Source organism: Acomys minous (assembly GCF_964271855.1).
Source record: "Acomys minous genome assembly, chromosome: 1".
NCBI lineage: Eukaryota > Metazoa > Chordata > Mammalia > Rodentia > Muridae > Acomys > Acomys minous.
Window position 1 is genome coordinate 154607414 of NC_140483.1, and position 21712 is coordinate 154629125.

At 44.6% G+C, this 21712-nt stretch overlaps 1 protein-coding gene across 6 annotated transcripts; it reads right to left on the minus strand.

The window, feature by feature from the left end:
- Positions 1–1065: 1065 nt before the first annotated feature.
- ZFP37 (ZFP37 zinc finger protein) lies at positions 1066–15062 on the minus strand. Of its 6 annotated transcripts, none has more exons than XM_084793439.1 (5): positions 14198–15060; positions 12038–12218; positions 11112–11193; positions 10643–10774; positions 1066–4102 (listed from the first exon to the last, which is right to left on the minus strand). In XM_084793439.1, exons 2-5 carry the CDS (start codon positions 12092–12094, stop codon positions 2568–2570), a joined length of 1806 nt encoding a protein of 601 aa, XP_084649565.1. In that variant the 5' UTR covers positions 12095–12218; positions 14198–15060; the 3' UTR covers positions 1066–2567. The 6 variants fall into 6 exon arrangements, with proteins under 6 accessions (XP_084649565.1, XP_084649562.1, XP_084649564.1 ...); XM_084793436.1 differs by having other exon boundaries at positions 11112–11196; positions 14198–15059; XM_084793438.1 differs by lacking the exon at positions 14198–15060 and adding an exon at positions 14076–14127 and having other exon boundaries at positions 11112–11196.
- Between the last annotated feature and the right edge of the window lie 6650 nt (positions 15063–21712).

Here is a 21712-nt window from a genome sequence, read left to right on the forward strand (position 1 = left end):
TCCATAAGGCAATCCAATGCAGGCATGCACATGTATGCACAGAGTTTGCTTTGTCCGTATACTTTACTGTTCTCTGAAATAAGCACTTTAGGAAGAGCAAGAATGAATTTATTTGCAGAGATTGTTTAATCACCAATTTGTTTATTATGCTAGAATACCTTGTAGATAAAATACTGAGTGGAACTGAGTAACACTAGGCGAGTTCTAACATGGCTGTTTTGAGGTAGGAGTCAGTGAGTATGCTATGAAAATATAAAAGGTAGCATAACCAAATATTTTCTTTGCCAAGGAGTGAGATGGGGCCTGCTTTCTTGTTTTGTTTTGGCTAGAGAGACAGCTGTGGGTGCTGGGAACTGAGCTTATACTTTTGGTTGTGAGCCTAGCCTTTTAATGACTGAGCCATCTCTCCAGCCAAAGGTCCTGTTTGTTGTTATTGTTTTTTGTTTTGTTTTGTTTCGACTTCAAAGTTTGCTTCCGCGTTGTGATTTTCTTGATTCAGTTTCCTAAGTGCTAGGATTGTGAGCATGTGAGGGAAACTCAGTTGAGAAAACACCCCCACTAGAATGGCCTGTGGTGCATTTTCTTGTTTGATGGTAGATGTGGGAGTCGCCACCCCAGGCCTGATAGATGTATGCACAATAAAGCAGGCTGAGCGCGCTATGAGAAGCAAGCGAGTAAGCAGTGCTCCTCTATGGGCTCTGCCTCCGTTCCTACCACTAGGTTCCTGCCTTCAGTTCCTGCCCTGGGTAATGAACTGTAAGCTTCGAGATGAAACAAACCATTTTCTACCCAAGTTGCTTTAGTTGGTCGTGGTGTTTTATCACTGTAATAGACCCTAGCTAATACAATATGCAGTGGTAGACAGGTCTCCTGAACAAAGTCAAACTGATGCACAGTACCTTCTGGAATGTGTTCTTGACAAACATTCTGAAGCAGACTCTGTGAGAAGTTGAGTGAGTGACCTATCAACCATATCTGCCACTGGGCAAGAACAGGGTATGAAGGGCTAAGACATTTGTTGGTTAGCCCTCTGAATATGAAATAAATACCACTTTCATTCATCTGTGACCAGGACTCATCTACAATTTTTAATAGCAAACAAGAGAAATAAAATACCATTACAATTATGAGTCATTTATATAAGCAAAACCTGTGTTCAGTAGGAAAATCTTTGTGAATTCAGTATCAAGGTTAATGCCATATACCTCAAATTTATTGTTCAAAATGTGAATAGATACCTTATATCACTTGTCAAACAACACTGTGGAATAGACTCAGCTGTATTTTTAAACTATGTTCAAACTATATGTGTGCATATAAAAGTACTTTAATATATTTGAATAAAATACATGTACATGATAAAAATGTCAGACCTCAATCCTGCACTCCTGTGTTCAGTGGTAGCCACTATTAGTTTTCTTCTGGATTAAAAAAACAAGTCTATTAATATACAAATATATGAGTATAAATTCATATATGTGTACACAGAGAGGGACAGAAAAAGACAGACAAACACACTTTTTCCACAATGAAAATACACTATGTTCTGTTCAACAACCTATTTTTTATATTTAACAATGTGACGAGTTTCATTCACTACCACGGCATTCAGCTGTTTCCCCCCAATTTTTATTAACCTCTTATGAATATCTAGACAAAGCTCCTTAAAGTTTTCTATTGAAGTCTTTAATTCCAGCACTTGGGAAGCAAAGACAGGCATATTTTTTATGAGTTCAAGGTCAGCCTGGTCTACATAGCAAGTTCCAGGCCAGCCAGGACTACAGAGTGAGATGATGTCTCAAACAAACCAAAACACCAAACCAAATCAAACCCAAACCCCAGAGTTTTCTACTGATGCAGAAGCTAACAAAGACATTAACAAAGCGAGATAACACTAGAGGGGACCACTACGCTGTTTTTCACACAGGGCAGCAAGTATGCAATAAGCATAAATGCAAATCAAACACTAACTGTGCTGCCTAAGTACACAGAACCTAAAAAATTCATGAATTACTTCATGTTTGTTGCTCTAATTAGTTAACATTTTCACAAGTGTGTGTTGGGGGGGGGATACACACGTGTCAACCTTGAGTATTATTTCTCAGGAGCCCTGTACCTTGTTTTTAAAACAGGATTTCTCCCTGTGACCCAGGGCTTACACATTAGGCTAGTCTGGCTAGCCAGGTTGCCTCAGGGACTCTCCTGTCTCAACTTTTCCACCACATCTAGCTTTTTACATGGATTCTAGGGACGGAATTCAGGCCCCCATATTTGCTTACCAAGCATTTTACTGATTATAATATCTCCTCGGCTCCTTATTCAAAAAGTTTAAAATTTAACATTTTAATCCAAATATGGAGATTATGTATAACCAGTGTAAAAATACAATATTTTCTGTAAAGGGTTAGGATCAGGTTTAAATTTTATTAACATCCATTGCTCTATGTAAAGGTCCATATTCAAATCGTCTCCTGTGTAACAAGAAATGATTTCCTAACATTCATCATATTGAGGACATCTTTAAACATTAACCAAGACCAAAGCAGTCAATTGTCAGACTTCCTGCATTAGTTACTCTCATGACATTGCTCTTCTGAATGGCTTTTTATATGTTTGGTAAGAGAAGCATTTTGTTTGAAGGCTTTACCACATTCACCACATTCATAGGGTTTCTCTCCAGTGTGGGCTCTCTGGTGTATAACAAGCTGGGATTTTGCATTGAAGCCTTTTCCACATTCATTACATTCAAAGGGTTTCTCCCCTGTATGAGTTCTCTGATGTACAACAAGGTGTGCCTTTTGGCTAAAGGCTTTCCCACATTCACCACATTCATAGGGCTTCTCCCCGGTATGGACTCTCTGGTGTTGAGTAAGGCCTTCGATTTGCTTAAAGGCCTTACCACACTGATTACATTCAAAGGGACAGTCACCTGTGTGAGTTCTCATGTGATAAGTAAGAGATGAACTATGTCCAAAGGCTTTTCCACACACCACACATTTATAAGGTTTCTCTTTTGTGTGAGTTCTCTGATGTATAACCAGGTGTGACTTTTTGCTAAAAGTTTTCCCACATTCCTTACATTCAAATGGTTTCTCACCTGTATGAATTCGCATGTGTTTAGTCAGAGATGAACTATACTTAAAGGCTTTGCCACACTCATTGCACTCATATGGTATTTCACCTGTGTGTGTTCTCACATGCTCAGTAAGAGATGAGTTATACCTAAAGGATTTGCCACATTCCTTACACTCATAAGGCTTCTCACCTGTGTGAGATCGCACATGTTGCATAAGATTTGAGCTGTGCCTAAAGGTTTTCCCACATTCATTACATTCATAGGGTTTTTCTCCAGTATGGATTCTTAGGTGGTCAGTGAGGGCATGCTTATGACCGTGAGCTTTGCCACACTGATCACACTCATAGGGTTTTTCCCCAGTGTGTGTTCTCTGATGTACAACAAGGTGGGACTTTTGGCTAAAAGCTATCCCACACTCATTGCATTCATATGGTTTCTCCCCGGTGTGAGTTCTTTGATGGTCAGTGAGTCCTTGTTTATGGCTGAGGACCTTCCCACATTCACTACATTCATAAGGTTTTCCAGAAGCTGGAGCTTTGTCAGGCTTAGTAGATGATGAACTACAGCTGGCTGATTTCTGCTTCTCTCTAGTCTGAATTTTGTCTTCCTTAGTATAGGACGACCTATGATGGCATACTTTCTCACATTTCTTGCCAGGTTGATTTTTGTCACCTTTACCTGATGACTTGTTGGGTATTCTCTCACATTTCTTTCTAGCTGAAATTTCATCTTTGCTTGTGTCAGATGACTTCCTGTGTTCTTTAGTTGTATTAGGTTTCTTTTTTGTAGACTTTACAATCTGACCAGGTAAGCCTAAACTCAGATTCAAGTTCTTTCCATACAAATTGGATTTAAGACATCTTCTTTTTGAAGAAAGATGTTTTGTACTGACATTTTTTTTCTCCACTAAAGCACACTTGTTGCTTTTCTTACTAGTTGAACTTTTCTTCTTTACTGTAGCTTCCTCAATGGGTTTGCTGTAAGGGCTCTGTTTTTCCTCCATCGGCTCACCATCTTGTTGGACTTCTAAAATAGAATTTAATGAGACAGTCTTGTGAATTTTTGTCCTGCCACTGAAGTTCTTTATAAGTTTCCTAATGAAATGCCCTGTTTGGGGTTGAATACTTATTTAACCCCAAAATCCAAATGTAAAATAAGCATCAAGAACGAATGTCCCAATGCTCTTGGACTTGAAGGGAAGAAAGCTGTAGTAAAACCAGGGGAAAGAAAACTGGTAGTAGTCATTAGGAAAAGACTTGTGTGCTTAGAAATAGGATCTTGTAACCTCAGATAGAAGGTGAAAAGACACAAGGAATACCGAAGAATCGATGCATTAAATTAAAAGACTTTATGGTTATTGCCAGGTAAGGTGGCACATGCCTGTTAATTCCAGTACTGAGGAAGCTGAAAGAAGAGGATTCTTAAAAGTTTGGGGTCAGCCTGGGCTACATAGTAAGGCATTACTCATCTCCACCTTGTGATTAAATTTAAGATGGCATAATGTAAGTGCTACAAAAGCCATACTTATCCTATGTAATGAAAAGCTCTTTAGTACAAAGGATAAAGCATTCACACGTGGAAAGAAGCAGAAATGTAGGACCGCTTGTCCTCAAGAGCACAGTGTGAATCATTTCAATCCCCTGTGACCTCTAAGTGGCCAGTTCTTGTTCCTGGTGGAGTCTGATGCACTCGTCAGTAAAGCCCTCTATTTTCTAACGCTAGCTAAAATAAACTGAAATAGAGAATACATCTAACATGGAGAATGCAGGAACCAGTGGATGACTGAGGCCCTAAGCAGGGAAGGATGCTCCACTGTTCTCATCCATGAGCAATGTGAAAAGAACATTCTTAATAAACAACCCACAGCCCTGTAGTTACGCTAACTTCCCCGATGCTTTCTAAAGTCATGAAATTCCGAGCAATGAGCTTGGGGAATGCTTTGCACCATCCGGGTTTACAATGCACACCTACCCCTATTTTTCAAGTTTGCTATCTAGTATATACCTTTGTTCCTGTCATCACTGTAACAGTGGATTATCAACTTTAAGTTTGTTTTCAGGTGTAAGTACTTAATCATGTTTTCTCTCCTGCACACTGCACAGTATGTGTTTAGAGACATCTTCTGAAAACATCCCTCCTTTCCTCTTAAGATCCTCCCGCCCCCACATTGACACTCAAAGACTACCCCCCCAACCAGCTCTCTGAATGAAAATGGAGTGGGGAAATCATTTAAAGAGAGAAATATGTAGGAGTGATAAAATAACTTTATATAGAGAAAATAATGGTATCTGAACCAATGGCTGAGATTCTAGCTTTTATAGATGGCATTTAAGAGATTTGGTTTCTGATGGGGGTTTGGTGGCACACACCTTTAGTCCCAGAACTCATGAGGTGGAGACAGGCAGATCTCTGTGAGTTCCAGACAAGCCATGGCTATAGGATAAAGACTCATTTCAAAAAACAAGAGAGAGGAAGAGAGAGAGAGAGAGAGAGAGAGAGACAGAGAGAGAGAGAGAGAGAGAGAGAGAGAGACAGAGACAGAGACAGAGACAGAGACAGAGACAGAGAAGGACAGAGAGAGACAGAGAGACAGAAAGACAGAGACAGAGAGATAGAGACAGAGACAGACAGAGACGGGGGGGGGGGCAGACAGAGACAGAGGGAAAGAGACAGTGACAGGTTTGGTGGAAGTTAGTCCAGAGAAGTTAATTGCTTTTTCATCCAGGGATTCTTAAGAGACACAGCACCCTGGGATATACAGGACTCTCCAGGTAGCATAAGAAGGACAAATCTTCTGATGCCCACTGATGCTGATGCTGGGGAAGACAGGCACAAATTTCCTTCTTAAAAGGAAGGATCAAGACTTAAACCTGTAGTGGATGATGTAAACATGTTTTTGTTTTGATCCCAAGTGTGGGATGTGAACCAGACTTGTGAGGGGACACATGATGTTTGTCTACTAGAAGAGGAACTGCCTCTTGTACGGGCATGGTTTTTGCCAACTGATTAACATCCTAGTACAGACTCTGAGAGGATATATGAGGCCAAAACAAGAGGTTGGACTTTTTGGTCTTGGCATCATTTCCTATTGTTTGACTATTCATCGCTCCACTGTTTTGAGACTCTCCTAGAGAGAAACACTCCAGAGAACGCTGCAAGGTTCCAGGTTCTGGCTGCTGCTGCTGAAGTCACCTTTGCTGAATTGTTGGTTTGCTGTTTAATGGGTCTGCTGAAATCCTAGCCATGAAGAGTGGAAATAAGTCTAAAAAGGTCTACTTCTCCAGTTCTCTTTTCTCTCCTATCTAGGGTAAGTGAGTTGAAAGGGAGGAATAAGCATTAAAGGACCCCAAATAAAGTAAGATTGAAAAAGTTCGGAGCTTACATATGCCTGTTCTTTCTTCTCTCCTCTTCTCTCTCCACTCCTTCCTCTCCCTCTATCTCTCTCTCTCTAATTAGCATATAGCACAATGCTGCACAATAATTGTTCCATCCTAAACCTCCATGCTAGTATAGTTTCCTTCCATTCTGTTTTCCCACTTTATACTTGCTTTTAAACTATCTCCCAGGCCAGGTTCATTTCTCCTGATGTTTCCTGGTCTCCACATGGCTCCATCCTCTCCTTCCTTGTCTTTTTCCTCCCCTCACTGGATCAGGATGTCCCACCCTATTCTCCATTAGTGTTCAGGATTGGCTAGTTTGCTTTATTAGCACCACAGAAAACAAATGGTGACATGTTTACACAAGCTTGAAACAGGAGATACTTAGAATAAACATCACAATGCAATGTCATGATTGATTCAGAGAGTGGGGTGGAAAAGTCAGCATTTGAATGAACAAGGGTAAACTGTACACAGTCCACAAGAACATTATGTCAACATTTCCCCCTTTAAGTCCAATAAAAGGCTCCTTTTCTTTCAATAATAAACTAACATATCATAATAATTATGGAACATTTATGAAAACTATCAGGCAAGATCTAAATTCACACACCTGTTCTCTTGACATGTAACATTAAAACAATCTCTGCCTGTGTGTGTCCATGTTCGTTTGCATACGTGTGCACAGCTGCATGTGCCCACGCATGTGGAAGCCAGTTTGACATCAAGCTATGCCTGTTTTCTTCATATTGTTATTGTTGTTGTTGCTACTATTTTTGCAGGAAGGTTTCTCACCAAACCCAGAGCTCACCAGTTGCCTAGACACACCGGCCATCAAGTGCCAGGCTCCTGTCTCTTCCTCCTTGGTGGTAGGACCACAGTGTACATCATCAGGCACAGCTTCTTACATAGGGGTTGAGGATCTGAGCTCAGGTTTATGCTTGTGTGGCCAGTACTTTACAAACTGAGCCAGCTCCCCAGCCCCATAACAAACTTCTTACAGGGTTGGATTGAGCTGTCACAACTGATATCAGCTCCCCCCAAAGACAGAGCTAGCATGAAAAGAAAGAGTCACCATGAAGAGAATGTAAATCACAGTGCTCGCATGTAACAAGATCATGTCACGGCAGACTGGAGTGTGATAGGATAATAATTGATTACGGTTAAAATCATTTTCTCTCCCTCCTCTTTCCATTTGGTTTTTCAAGACATGGTTCTTTGTGTAGCCCTGGCTGTCCTGGAACTCACGCTATAGACCAGACTGGCCCCTTTTCCACATAGATCTGCCTGCCTCTGCCTCCTGAGTGCTGAGATCAAAGGTGTGAACTCACCGCCCCCCACGCCAGGAAAAATCATTTTCTTAATTTGAGACAGCAACAAGAATTTTGAATTTAAAGAGAAACCAATTAATCCCAGCACTTCGCAGGCAGAGGCAGGTGGATTGCTGTGAATTCAAGGCCAGCCTGGTCTACAAAGTGAGTCCAAGAGAGTCAAGGCTACACAGAGAAACCCTGTCTCGAAAAACAAACAAACAAACAAACAAATGTAACTTCAGAAACTGAAGTGTGTATCTCACTAGGGCCAGCAAATATGTAATGCTTATGAGTAACTATAAGAAAAGTCAGCTTGGGCTGGAGAGATGGCTCAGTGGTTAAGAGCGCCGCCTGCTCTTCCGAAGGTCCTGAGTTCAATTCCCAGCAACCACATGGTGGCTCATAACCATCTGTAATGTGATATGGCGCCCTCTTCTGGCTTGCAGGAGTACATGCAAGCAGATCACTGTATACATAATAATAAATAAATCTTAAAAAAATAAAAAATAAAAAAAAGAAAAGAAAAGTCAGCTCATCAAACCCTCCTAAGAACTGGAAAAGATAAACCTGACTCCTGTAATGTCAGTGACAAAAAAAGGGCGGGGGGAGGGGGGAGACTTGACAAGAGGATGATAGAACACAAGGCTAAAACAGGGAAGATGGAGGGAGCCTCTAACTAGTAAAGATGAAACCTCCCATATCTGACTCTCAAGAAAACTTCCTACAAGCAGCTCCAATAAAAAGGAACGATGTCCCAGGGGTGTCCATGTAGAGGCTGCCCATGTAGAAAACTTAGCTTGCGTTTGCATAACGGGGGATATTTTGGAAGTGATGAAATAGAGGACTGGAACATAAGGAGATGTGACCTTAACGGATCATAGGCACCAGGGAAGCTGGTGGGTGACCTCACCCATTTAAAAACAAGTTAATTTAAGGCTAATCAAAGCTATTGACATATGCACTAGAGGGCAAGTAGAGATTGTATTGGTTACTTTCCTGTTGCGATAAAGCGCCATGATAGAGGCATAGGGGTCAGGTGGGAGGGCAGCTTGTGGTTTCAGAGAGATAAGAGTCGGTCAGGGAGACAGATGGAGCAGGAAGCTAAGAGCTCACCTCTCCAACTGTAAGCAAGAACAGGCCACACCTCCTAAGCCTACTGGGTACCAAACATTCAAATGCCTGAGACTGTGGGGCGTCTCATTCAAATCATCACAAGAATTAAGGATGAAGGGCGTGATGATCTCTTACACAACACAGGTCCCGGGAGTTTTGTAGTTAAAGGAAACAAAACCATTAGGGGCAGGGACATCATTCCCAGAGATGCAGAAAGAAGACTGACCTACGAATGTCTGAATTCGTTAGGAGAAAATATGACTCATTAGGGAACTGGTGTGTGGGTAGAGGGCAGGAGCAAAGTTGAGGATATTAAGAGGGGATTCTTTTTTAAACGTGGTAAACAGGAATGAGACTGAAAGCTGAGCAATGGGCACATGGGTAGGAAAAGGGGGGGGGCTAGGTGAAGGAATCGGTTACTGTGGGCTCAGAGCCCTGGTTTTCAACTTTTCCTCCATCACAGTCAGAATGTACAGCTTGTACTCTTGCTCTTTATGGAAGATGGTGCCTCTCGGGCTCCCCGGGAGCAAGGCTACTTGAATTGCAGCACCTATCTTGTGGAGAGACTGTGCATGCAATGCCCCTCTGAGCCACATGGCTTGCTCTGTCCATTTGAAAGTGAGCCGGACTGGACAGGTGCCACATCCAGGCAGTGGCATTAGGGCTTCTTAAGTCCAGTGAGGAGAAGTGTGTAATTTTTGTTTCTTTAAAAAACACAGAAATGTTATGGGGATATGGTTTTGTCTTAATCCCAGGTATGAGAGTATGAGGCTCTTTTACAGCAGGTGACTATTATTTGCCTCATGCTCTAGCAGGGGCATGGCTTTGCCAGCTGTAGATAGTTTCTGTGAGTGTGTGAAGTTTAGAATTCTGGGAACTTTTCAGAGGATATATTAATGCTAGGGCCCTGAGAGGCAGGGTGGCCTGTTGTTAGCTGGTTGGTGTTTGGATGATGTTGGTTGCTGTTTGTTAAGTAGTCCGGCACAAAGAAGAAACGAGGAGGAGGAGGAGGAGGAGGAGGAGGAAGTGGTGGTGGTGGTGGAGTGGTGATAGATACTCTAGTGATGAAGATCAAACTCCCCCCAAGGAACTTGACACCCTAATCAGCAGGAAGCATCTAATGATAATTCTGACCCCCTTTCCTCTCTATCCTTTTTTCTCTCCTCTCTAGTGTGAGAGATAGTAAGGGTAGAAGAAAGAAAAAGGAACGCACAAAGTAGCAAATGCTGCCTACAATTAAGTGGCTCCACTCACCTGTTTTTTTTTTTTTATCCATAAGATAAGAGCTCAGCTGAACAGGTTTACAGAAAAAAAGATATTAGCACGTGTGGTGGCACAGGCCTTTAATCCCAGCACTCCAGAGGCAGAAGCAGGGACTGCTGTAAGTTTGAGGCCACCCTGGTCTACAAAGTGAGTCCAGGACAGCCAAGGTTACACAGAGAAACCCTGACTTGAAAAACACGAAACCAACCCACAAAAAGAATCTCCAAGGTAGAAAATATCTATAATTTGAATTCTTTTTCTCCTGAGAGATTCTGGGGTTTTGTTTGTTGTTTGTTTTGTTTTTCCTTCTATTTGCTGGTTAAGAAAGGAAACCTAGGACTTTTAAGAAAAGAAAAAAAAATTTCACATTGGGGTTAAATCTTGATCCTTGTGAGTTTTCACTGTCTATACTGAGCTGCATCACCTGCCCTAATGAAAACATACAAATTACTCTTTGAAGGATTCCACACTTACCATCAAGAAACTAAATAAACACTTACTTGCATTGGCTCCTGTCTTCTTGGGCCTTGCTATTTTGTTCAGACTACTTGGGTTGTTTTTTTGCCCCCTTTCCAACGAGGACTCTTCTTTCTCCAACTGAGAGACCATGCCTTGTTTTGGATCTTCATTTCCTAGTCATAAGAGATGGTAGAAACTGAGTGTTGGGCCAACTATGTTAGAAATCAAGCCCCAGTGTTTGCACTTCAGGGCCTTTCAAGGCTAATGAACATATGTGGCTTCCTGTGTTTTGCAGCTAAGGATGCCCGTGTACATCAACTGAGTAGACCTTCCCTTTTGGAGGCAGTGGTACAAGTGTCCTTCCTAGTACTGAAAATGGATTAAAACTCCTTGACCCACCCACCACTTCCAATACCACCACCACCACCAAAACAAAACAAAACAGCATCAAGGGCATGAGAAAGAAGCAATTGCCATGAACACGGTCTGGGTGACGGGGACCATCCTTACCCACTGAGCCTGGACTACTGCAGTTCTCTAGCGTCTCATCCGTGTGCGGGCGTTTCTGCACAGGTCCCAGCTGCTCCCATTCCTTCTGGGTAAAAGCCACAGATAACATCTTGGAATGTTATTGATCCCTGTGATACTCTTATTCAATCTCGTATTTCTTAATCCTCACATTCCAGAGTGATTAAAACAGCAGAATTGGTTTTTACCTCAACTACCCACTATTGACTATAATATCCTTTTTTTTTTCCTCTCTCCAAGACAGGGTTTCTTTGTGTTGCCTTGGCTGTCCTGGACTAATTTTGTAGGCCAGGCTGGCCTCAAACTCACAGAGATCCACCTGCCTCTGCCTCCCCCTTTCTCACCCCCCCACCCCCACCACAGACTGCTGGATTACAGGAGTGCACTACCATACCACCATGCCTGGCCGCAATACACATTTAAATGTGCTTACTTAACATTTAAAGGTAATCCCTCACCCTCTCAGACCAGCAATGTGTGACTCGAATATGTCACCAACCTCTATCTACCTCACAGACTTCCAGTCTGCGTTAACAATCCCCAACACTGACTGCCAACTGCCCTCCCGACCCCCAGCCCAGTACAGCCTCCCTAATCACTTGACTTATTCTAACTCAACAACTCCCCAAAGCCAAAGGTCAGCAGACCCTCCCAGTCACATGCCCCACGGGTTCTCATGAGGACCACAAGACTCACTGATCTATCACCTCCCACAAGTCCCCAAATCTCTAATCTGATTAACCCCCAATCGCCAATAGCCAGTACAGAAACCCCTAGTCTCTTGTCAGCAAACTCCAGCTCCACCCTCTCCGGTGACCTTAAATAAAATCCACGCCCTTCCCCCCCCCTCTTCTTCATAGGGATCTCAAGCGGAGGCTGCCTTTAATTTTTCTCCGTGGCTTATGTACCTTAGGGGCTAGTGGGAGATGGAGAGGACTGCTTCCACCTTTCTTAACCATGTCCATCCTCTCAAGTCTGTTTACAGACCCGCCAGCTTTTAATACGTTAGCCTTCTACGGGTCAGTGCTTCAACAGGAAGAAGGACGAGGCTCTGCATGTAACTGTAGGCACAGCCACGGTTCATTACCGCTAAAGGACACAAAGCAAATCAGTTCATCAGTAAGGGAGGAGGGAAATCAGGATGTAAGCAGACACGGGTGAGTCGCACAAAGCACACCTAACTCCTCCAGGAGGGTGAGCATATGGACATATGAGATGTGTTGGGAAGCTCCAGCAAAGGCCCAAAGAGGTTTTTGCTAGGCACTGGGTGTTATCAGGACCAGCTGCTGGCCTATAAGAAAAGCCTAGACTCCGTTTCCTGAAGCCGAAGGTCTAGATCTCAATCTCTCTGTCCATATTAATTCACCAATAAAAGCCCTATGAGCTCACACCGGGCTGCGCTCTGATCGCGATTTCGTTCTTCCAGCATAACTCCAAGTCGTCGCCATCATCTCTTGACTTTGACCATAGCAATACATTTCTGAGCTTGCTACCTATGTTTCCTGTGGTTCATCACCTTCCATGGAGCAGCCATGATATGCTCTTTCTGACGTGTCAGTCAGAACAAATCACTTCCTTGCTTAAACCCAGTGGTTTCCTTGCTGAAATTAGAATAAAACCCAAATCCAACACCAGCAGATACGATCTAACATCATCTGCTTTCTGCCACCGGTCTCACAGCTGCCTGCTTTCCCTGGGTGTGTATGTGTGTGTTCCGGCCATAATACTTCAGTATGACAAGGAGTTGATTCCTCTCTTGAGACTTTAGCAATTGGCATTTTTCTTTCCCTTCTTTGAATGCTCTTTGGCGCTCTGCATTAACCACGGGCCTGCCATTGCCTTCAAATCAGCGGCCACTTCTTCAAAAGATTAACCTGACCAGCTCACACTCGCAACCTTGATTCTCTACCACGTTCTCTTCTTCTACTTTCTTCATAGCGGTAACTGTTGCCTGGAGTATTTATTTACACCGCTCCTCGAATTCAAGACACTAGAAGGCAGGCTGGCCCTGTGTGTTGCGACTTAAACCATTCCCTGGCATAAGGCAGGTGCTCAGCCCATAGTCCTACTCCACAGTTTTGCATCCGCTGACACCCAAATATCCCTCAGTCACTAACTAACCTTCACAAGCGTGTCCTCTGCACAGCCCAATTCCCAGTTAGCATTCTTCACAGACCAGTCACTACCCTCCACTGAACTCCAGCCAGTGACCTCACAGAACCATCTACCATTACACCCTGCAAGCTCACAAACTCTTGACCTCAGAATCCTTAGCCACAGGATCCTAAAGGACCTTTAATAAATATTAATAATTCAACCAAGAACCCCATCACTAACGGGTCAGTTAGGACTATTGATACCTCTTCTTCCCGGATGACAAGCTGCCATTCCAATAGGCACTTCAGGATAAGTGTCTCTTCGTATTCTACAAACTATTATCCTCCCCATTAGCCCCCGGCTCCCTATTACCCATTACAGCACACAAAACACCGACTCTGAAAGACCCTGCTGAGGAGACTTCTAGAAATACCACCATCACTGATTCCCCACCCCCCTCCCCTCCAAGGGGCCTCTGATCCTCACATATTCGGAATCAGCAGATTCTCTGAAACTCAGCGTTGCTCTTCTGACACTCCGGCCTGTAATCCTCAGTTACCTGTAATGCCAGTCTAAATCCTAATCCTTACGGGGCTTCTCCATCTCTAATACATCACAAAGCCGCCTCCCCCCCCTCCCCCCCATTTCTGATCTTGCTAGCTTTCCAGACGCAGGCTCAAGCACTGTGACCGACACAGCCGCCTCCCCTCCCCCCAAACAGCACTATCTAGGCAGATCCGTCAAAACACCGATTTCCTAAAAGTACAGCAATCCTCGACTCCATATCCCTCTAATACCACGGGCATTATATCCGTATACCTAAATACTCCATATGCCCGTAATACCGACCCCGGCCTCCCAAAAGACTATTCAACATCGACGCCACAGATTCTCAGCTCTTGTCTTCACAGACCCCATTCACCCTCCAATCACTGACAGCCAAGCCTCCCACAAAGCCTTACAGCCCTCACCGCATCTCTGTCTGCCGGCTCGGATGCGGCCATCTCCCCCGAACGCCAGGCTTAGTCCGCTGTTTGCGCACTCCTCCGGCTCACTGCCTCTGGCTTTGTCAGGACCTGGTCGGAGTCAGGGGCCGACATGGCGGCCACCCGGAGCACCGCTTCAGAGGGTCCCGCGGCTTCCATGGCCGCGCCTTGCGGAGATTCCTTGTGGGCGCGGCCATCTTAGCATGGACCCCGCCGTACAGCGGAGGCTCGGACGCCTCTGGAATCACTGTGCAGGATGGGCTACTGCTTACTCCAGGGTCCTGAAGCTGCGACGAATCCCGAGTGTGGAGGGGAACTGCTGCGCGGATCACGCACCCCAGAACTGAAACTCCGGAGGCGCAGGGAGGTTTCACCCTGGGAGTTCTGTTACAGAACTTGGAATTGCTTTTCCAAAGGGTTTTCCAATTTCAGTTGCCTAGGAAACCTGGGAGGCAGGATGACGAATCCTACAGTGAAAGAAAAGCCAGTTTAAAAGGGAGAAAACATTTGCCCGCTGGGACATAGCATAAATTCTTTGAACAAAAATGGACAAAAAAAGGGAAGAGGCAGTAAGCAGACACATCACTCCTAGTGGGAGCCCAGCTTTGGTGAAGACATTTCAGCAGAATTGCACAGCTATTAAAACGACTTCTCAGTGCATCGCTTGACATGTGTTGCATCCACTCAACAGTTCTTATGTAGACTTTTAAAATATGTAAATATGTACAATCGAGGTGCTCGGCTCTGTTGGTTCTGGGCAAAGAACAAGACTTACACAACCTTCATTCCCCAGTTAGGATTTGCAGTGGGGCAGAGGTGATGAGATTGTTACAAATGCATTGCTTCTCTTTATTGACTTAACACTCCTGTTTGAAAGCGAAATGAGTGTGGGGACTCTGCGGCCAATCCCAGAAGGTAGGAGGCAGTCTTTTCAAGGCTAGCCTGGTCTACAGAATGATCTTGAGGTTGGCTTGGGCTACACGAAGCACTTGTCTTAAAAGGAAAGATACACATGGCATATCCTCACTTCTAATTGGACACTAGTCCAACAGGAATGTCTTCTGACAGTCTTCATTTAGTGGGGGATTGGGACAGATGCTGGGACTTCCTATTGGGACTCCAGGTGAGAGGGGTATGGGAGAATGGGGAAGTAGAAGGATCCAGAGGGTCCTGGAACTCAAGAAGAAGACCATCAAGACTGGCGGATCTGGACCCAGGGCGGCTCTGCTCAAACTACTGTACCAACCAAGGCGAATGCATGCAGTAAACCTAGACCCCCTATTCAGATCTAGCCAATGGACAGCACATTCTCCACAGTTGTGTGGAGAGTGGGGCCTGACTCTGACAGGAACTCTGGTGTCCCCTATTTGACCACTTCCACCTGGTGGGGAGGCCTGGTGGCACTCAGAGGAAGGATAAGCAGGCCACCAGGATGAGCCCTGACAGGCTGTGATCATATGGTGGGGGAGGACGTCCCCTTCTGTCACAGGCATAGGAAAGGGGAATAGGAAGGAAGGGGGGAACGGGAAGATACAAGTGAGGGGATAACAACTGAGATGTAATCTGAATAAATTTTTTAAAAAGCCAAAAAGGAATAAAGATTTTACCACCATCATCATCATTATCACCATCATCATCAGCATCATCATGACTCACTTATTTAATGTTTATGCACAGGGGGAGAGAGAGAGTTGATTTGTGGAAGCCAGAGTATAAATCTCTAGAATGAGTTTTCTCTTTGTGGGATCCAGGGAACCTATTCAATTAGTTCTTCAGACTTACCCTCCACCAGGGTCTCTCTCTACACTCTGAGATTTCTCACAGGCGCTAAAAATTTAAGATGTTGCCATCTTTTCTGAAGTCCTCTTTTAAAGACGGAACCTGGGGCACTGGGGCATTTCGCTTACTAGGTAACTGCTTTATACTGAGTGAAATCCCAAAATAGTTAAAAAAAAAAAAAAGGCCCTGTTTTGCCCCTCCCCCCTGTCTGCCTGCCAGGGGTAGTTTCATCTTGGGCCTCTTGTTGTGGGGCCCACCATAGAAATGTGCTCAATATGGATTTAAGCCAATAGAAAGTCTTTATTAGCCACCATCAACTACACTGGGTGTTTGGGATCTCAGTGTGGCACCAAACCTTTCTCAGGATGAGATTTTAAGCACAAAATCCATGCTCATGGGTTGACATATTTCAGTTTACAAGAACAGTTAGCCAGAAGCAGAATGACAGAAGCCAAAAAGCAAGTTTAACACATTTTGAGACTTTCCCAGAATAATATGGACTTTGTTGCACTAGGCGTGTGTGTGTGTGTGTGTGTGTGTGTGTGTGTGTGTGTGTGTGTGTGTTTCAGTTTTGGCAGCTGATGCTATATGCTGTGTTTACAGCCTGAATGGCACTTCCATCATGGAGTCAATTGTGCTAAGGTGTCAGGGCCTACTAAGGTCTGGGGCCCTGTTATACACTCAGTCTTTCTTCTGAGTACAATGCTCACTAATTTTTTACTATATTAAAAAACAGCAGCCGGGCGGGGTGGCACACGCCTATAATCCCAGCATTCGGGAGGCAGAGGCAAGTGGATTGCTGTGAGTTCAAGGCCAGCCTGGTCTACAAAGTGGGTCCAGGACAGCCAAGGCTACACAGAGAAACAGTGTCTCGAAAAACCAAAAAACAAACAAACAAAAAACCCCCAGCATTTTAAATTTTTATTTTTTATTCACTTTACATCCTAAATGTAGCTCCCTCCCTCCTTTCCTCCTGGTCCCACTCTCCCTTCCTCTCCCCTCTATATCCCTTCCCCTATGCCTCAGAAAAGGGGACCTGCCTCCCCCCAGCCCACTCCAGCACATCAAGTTGCATCAGGACCAGAGCATCCTTTTCTCCTGAGGCCAGGCCAGGCAGCCCCACCTGGTGGAAGTGATCAAAAAGAAAGCAACAGAGTCCATGTTAGAGACAGGCCCTGGCCGGGCGTGGTAGCACATGTCTTTAATGCCAGCACTCGGGAGGCAGAGGCAGGCGGATGGCTGTGAGTTTGAGGCCAGCTTGGTCTACAAAGCGAGTACCTGTCTCGAAAACAACAACAACAACAACAAAACAACCCCCCCCCAAAAAAACCAAAACAAAACAGAGACAGCCCCTGACCCTGTTACTAGGGGACCCACATGAAGATTAAGCTGCCTGTCGGCTACATCTGTGTAAGGGGCATAGGCCCAGTCCATGCATGGTTCTTGGTTGGTACTTCAGTCTCTTTAAGCCGCCCTGACTCTGTCTTTGTGGAGTTCTTTTGGGGTCCTTTTATTCCTCCCCCTCCTTCTTCCTAAGGCTCCCTGCACTCCACCTAAAGTTTGCCTGTGGGTCTCAACATCTGTTTGATCTGCTACTGAGTGGAACCTCTCAGAGGATAGCTAGGTTCCGGTCTGCAAGCATAGTACAGTATTGTTAATGGTCCCAAGGGTTGGCTCTCTCCCATGGGGTGGGTCTCAGGTTATAGGCTAGGCTTTGGTTGGACTTCCCTCTGTCTCTGCTCTATCTTTACCCCTGCACATCTCGTAGGTCCCTGCCAGACTCCCTTTATTTACTTTGCATATTTTGTAAACTTTGTATACTTTGCAGGAAAGTGTCCCACCCCCCACTGAGGAGCTACCCCAGTCAGGCTGGGCAGCTTCAAGTTTTGTCTCTGGGCTCCCCCTACATCTTTCCCTGGAAACCTCTGTAAGCTTTGAACTTTCTCAAATGTACTTTATTTGGGGTACTTTAATGCTTACAGCTCCCTTCTAACCCACCTACCCTAGATAGGAAAGAAAAGAAGTTAATGGGAACAGGAGAAGTAGACCTTCTTAGACTCAGTTTCTTGGAGCAACTCTACTCTTCATAGTCAGGATTTCAGCAGACCTGTTAAACAGTAAAGCAGCAATTCAGCAAAGGTGACTGTAACCACAACAGCTGGGACTCGGAACCTCAAAGCTTTCCCTGGAAGCGTTTCTCTCTAGGAGCATCTTGAAGTGAGTAATGAACAGCCAAATGACAGGAAGCAATGCCAAAACCAAAAAAAAAAAACAAAAAAAAACAAAAAAAACAAAAAAAACAAAAAACAAAACAACCCCAAAAACCCAAAAAACCAAGCCTCTTGTCTTGGGCTCTTATATATATCTCCTCTCAGAGTCCATAGTAGGATGTTTATCAGAGGACAAAAACCATGCCTCCTCAAGAGGCGGTTCCTCTTCTAGCAGACAAATACCATGTGTCCTCTCACAAGTCTGTTTCCAGCAGACAAACACCACACACCCTCATACAAGTCTGTTTCACATCCCACACTTGGGATCAAAACAAAAACATGTTTATATCCACTATATACCCCCTTTCACCTCTTCAGCTCCCCTGGGTGCCACACCTCATAGTCCCTGAAAGGAGCGCTTGGATCTTCAGGCTGCGCTGCTGGCCTCTCTACACCTCTGGACACCTCAGAGACTCCAGAGTGACTAAAGTTAAGTGTCCTTAGCACTGGGGCCTGAGATCAGACACCTGGAGAAACTGAGGCGCTGAAGCCACAGTGAAAGCAGAGCACCTGAGGCCTCCGTTATGGCTGCTGCGGACAGGGAGCTCCAGTGTTTAACTGGAGCTAGTCTGTGAGCTCCTCCACTTGTGGCAACAATGTATAAACCAACCATCCCTCAGGAGCAGGGAGCTTTACATGGTCTGACACTGCCAGCCAGGGACCAGAACTAGAGCCCTGACCCCTTAGTTTATAGTTTATAGTTTCATAGTTTAGCTAAGGAAAGTTGTTTTGTTTAGAATTCATGTCTGTGTAAAACGCTTTGGGCATGAGTTAATTGTCCCTACCCCCACCCCCAATCTTTCTAACTGGCAGTTCCAGCCTCTGTCACAATGACCAACCCCAGCCACTCAGTGGGGCCCCTTCCGAATTTATGCTAATTTTAGGTGAAAAGCCTGCAACACCTCACCAATTGCTAAGCTTCTCCTACGGTCAGGACTTGAAATCCCACCAATCCTCATTCTGACCATCTCTGCCCCCTAAAAAACCCTATATAAAGGCTGTGTTTGCCCAGTTCCCCCATGTCACCTCCCAGCAGCAGAGACAGCCACTCTGCCACTCAGAAGTTATTCAGTAATCTCCATATTCTAGGCAGGGTGCACACACAAACACACACACACACACACACACACACACACACACACACACGGGAGGGGGGGACAGAAACAGAGACAGAGAGAAAAGGAGAGATACACAGTAGTTCCCAGATACACACATTAGGGCAACACAGACACACAGATAATGAGGGAGAGTAATTATCCTAGTATGTATGTGCAATTAATTAACCCACACAGGCAAGTAGGGTATAATCATAAACACTTTATTGAGAGGGGATTTTATACCACATGGTTTACAGGCAGACAAATTGAATCGTAATAAAAACGGTGAAAAGAAATGATAAAGCACTGAAATATAAGCTAGAACCTAGACAGAAAACAAAAATCAAAAACAAAAAACCAACAGATGAAGTTAACATATCGCAGCTTTCCAAGGCTAAAGGGATTGACTCTGGCAGAGAAAATGGAGTGAACCCTGGTGATCTTCATGAAGAAGCCAAAGCAGAGGAGTGGGCAGTCTAGACTTCCCGACCTCTATCTCAACCATCCTGGCTCCCAGACAATGGCCTCTGCCTCCTTCTTCTGCTTGAGCTCTCTGGGAAATGACCTGACAGCAGAGACCACTGGCTTGAAGGTGGAGGTCTTAAGAAGGAAGGTTGGCCATGCCCTCGTCAGGCCACACCCACATACCAGGGGAGTAGTCAGTCCAACTGTAATATGCAGATTATCTAATTTCCCTCATTCCTTGGGCTGACAGCTCTTTCTCTACTACATTGGCAGGGTGAGAAGTTGAGGACTGTGTGGCCTACTGGCTCAGGCGTGGAATCCCAGCATTCAGGAGGCAGAGGGAGCTTGGGGACTCTCTGTGTACGCTGAAAATCTAGGCTATCTGGGTGTGTTGGACAGGCCTATAATCCAAGCTGTAAGCAGGCAGAGGCAGGCAGATGCTTGAGGTCAAGGCCTATTTGTTGTACGAAGCAAGTAGAAGACAGCCGAGACTGATAAAATAAAAACTAGTTACAAAAAAAGAAAGATAAAACATAAAACAAACACTTAAGACCTCATGGAAATTTGTTCTCTTCTGTATGTGTCATAACCATTCCACAGAAAACACCATAGTTTGTGGGTTTGTTTGTTGGTTGGTTAGTTCTTCAAGACAGGGCTTCTCTGTGTATCCTTAGCGGTGTTGGACTTGCTTTGTAGAACAGGTTGGCCTCCAATTCACAACGATCTACATGAGTGGCCTCCCGAGTGCTGGGATTAAAGGCAGGTGCCACACCCACCTGGCTAGTATGTTTGTTTACTCACATGATTGAGGGCTTGTTTTGTGTGTGTGAAACTGTTTCTCCCTCTCTCCTGTCCCTTTGTGTCTGTCTTGTTGGTTGCCATTTTTTATCTGTTTGGTGTGTGTGAATGTGTTGGCGCGCACGTGTGTGTGTGTGTCTCTGTGTGTGTGTGTATGAGTGTGTGTATATATACTTCTATATCTCAGGCCATAACCTCTCCTCCTGCTAAATTCCCCAGGGAGTATGACCATGCCCACAGACAGAGCAGGTATTTCCTAGAAAAGATTTGTATTTGTTTTTCTATTTTTCTTCTTTTTTTCTTTTCGGTGTGGATTTTGTTGTTGTATTAGTAGCTGTTGTTCTTGTCGCCTTGGTCATCCTGGATTAACTTTGTAGAGCAGGCTGGCCTCAAACTCACAGTGATCTGCCTACCTCTGCCTCCCAAGTGCTGGGATTAAAGACATGTGCCACCACACCTTTAATCACTTGTGCTAGGATTTGTATTTCCAACTCTTGTGGAGACTGTGATAGACTATGGGGATCTTGAGTCAGAAGCCAAAGACTGAATGCCTTTCTGCACTAAAGGAGAGCTCCAAGCCTATGGGGCCCATAGGTCCAGTGTGGTGTTTTGAGTGCCAGGGGCCCTTCTAGCCTGAAGGGATAAACAAGGCCCAGTCTACAGGAACAGGGACCAGAAGGACATTGGGTCTTAGAATAGATCTGCCCATGTTAGAGGAAGAATGGTGAGGGAAGGGAGTTGGTGCATTTTATGGTTTCAAAATCCCAAGCCATTTGTTCAAGATTGTATGGATTTGGCTTCTTTGTCAAAAAGCAAGTGTCCATAGGTATGTGTGTTTATTTCTGGGTGTTTCTCCTTCTTGATGCTGATCACTCTTTCTCTACTAAATTGGCAGGGTTCAAAGTTGAGGACCTCCTGACATGGAGGCCAGGCCTGTAATCCCAGACCTTGGAAGGAAGAGGCAGCCAGGTGAATCTCTGTGGGTTCAATGCCAATCTGGTCTCTAAAGCAAGGGCAGGACAGCAAAGGCAAGCAAAGAAAACCTCTCTCAATACAAAAAAGAAAAGTAAAAGAAAAAGGAAAAAAAAGTT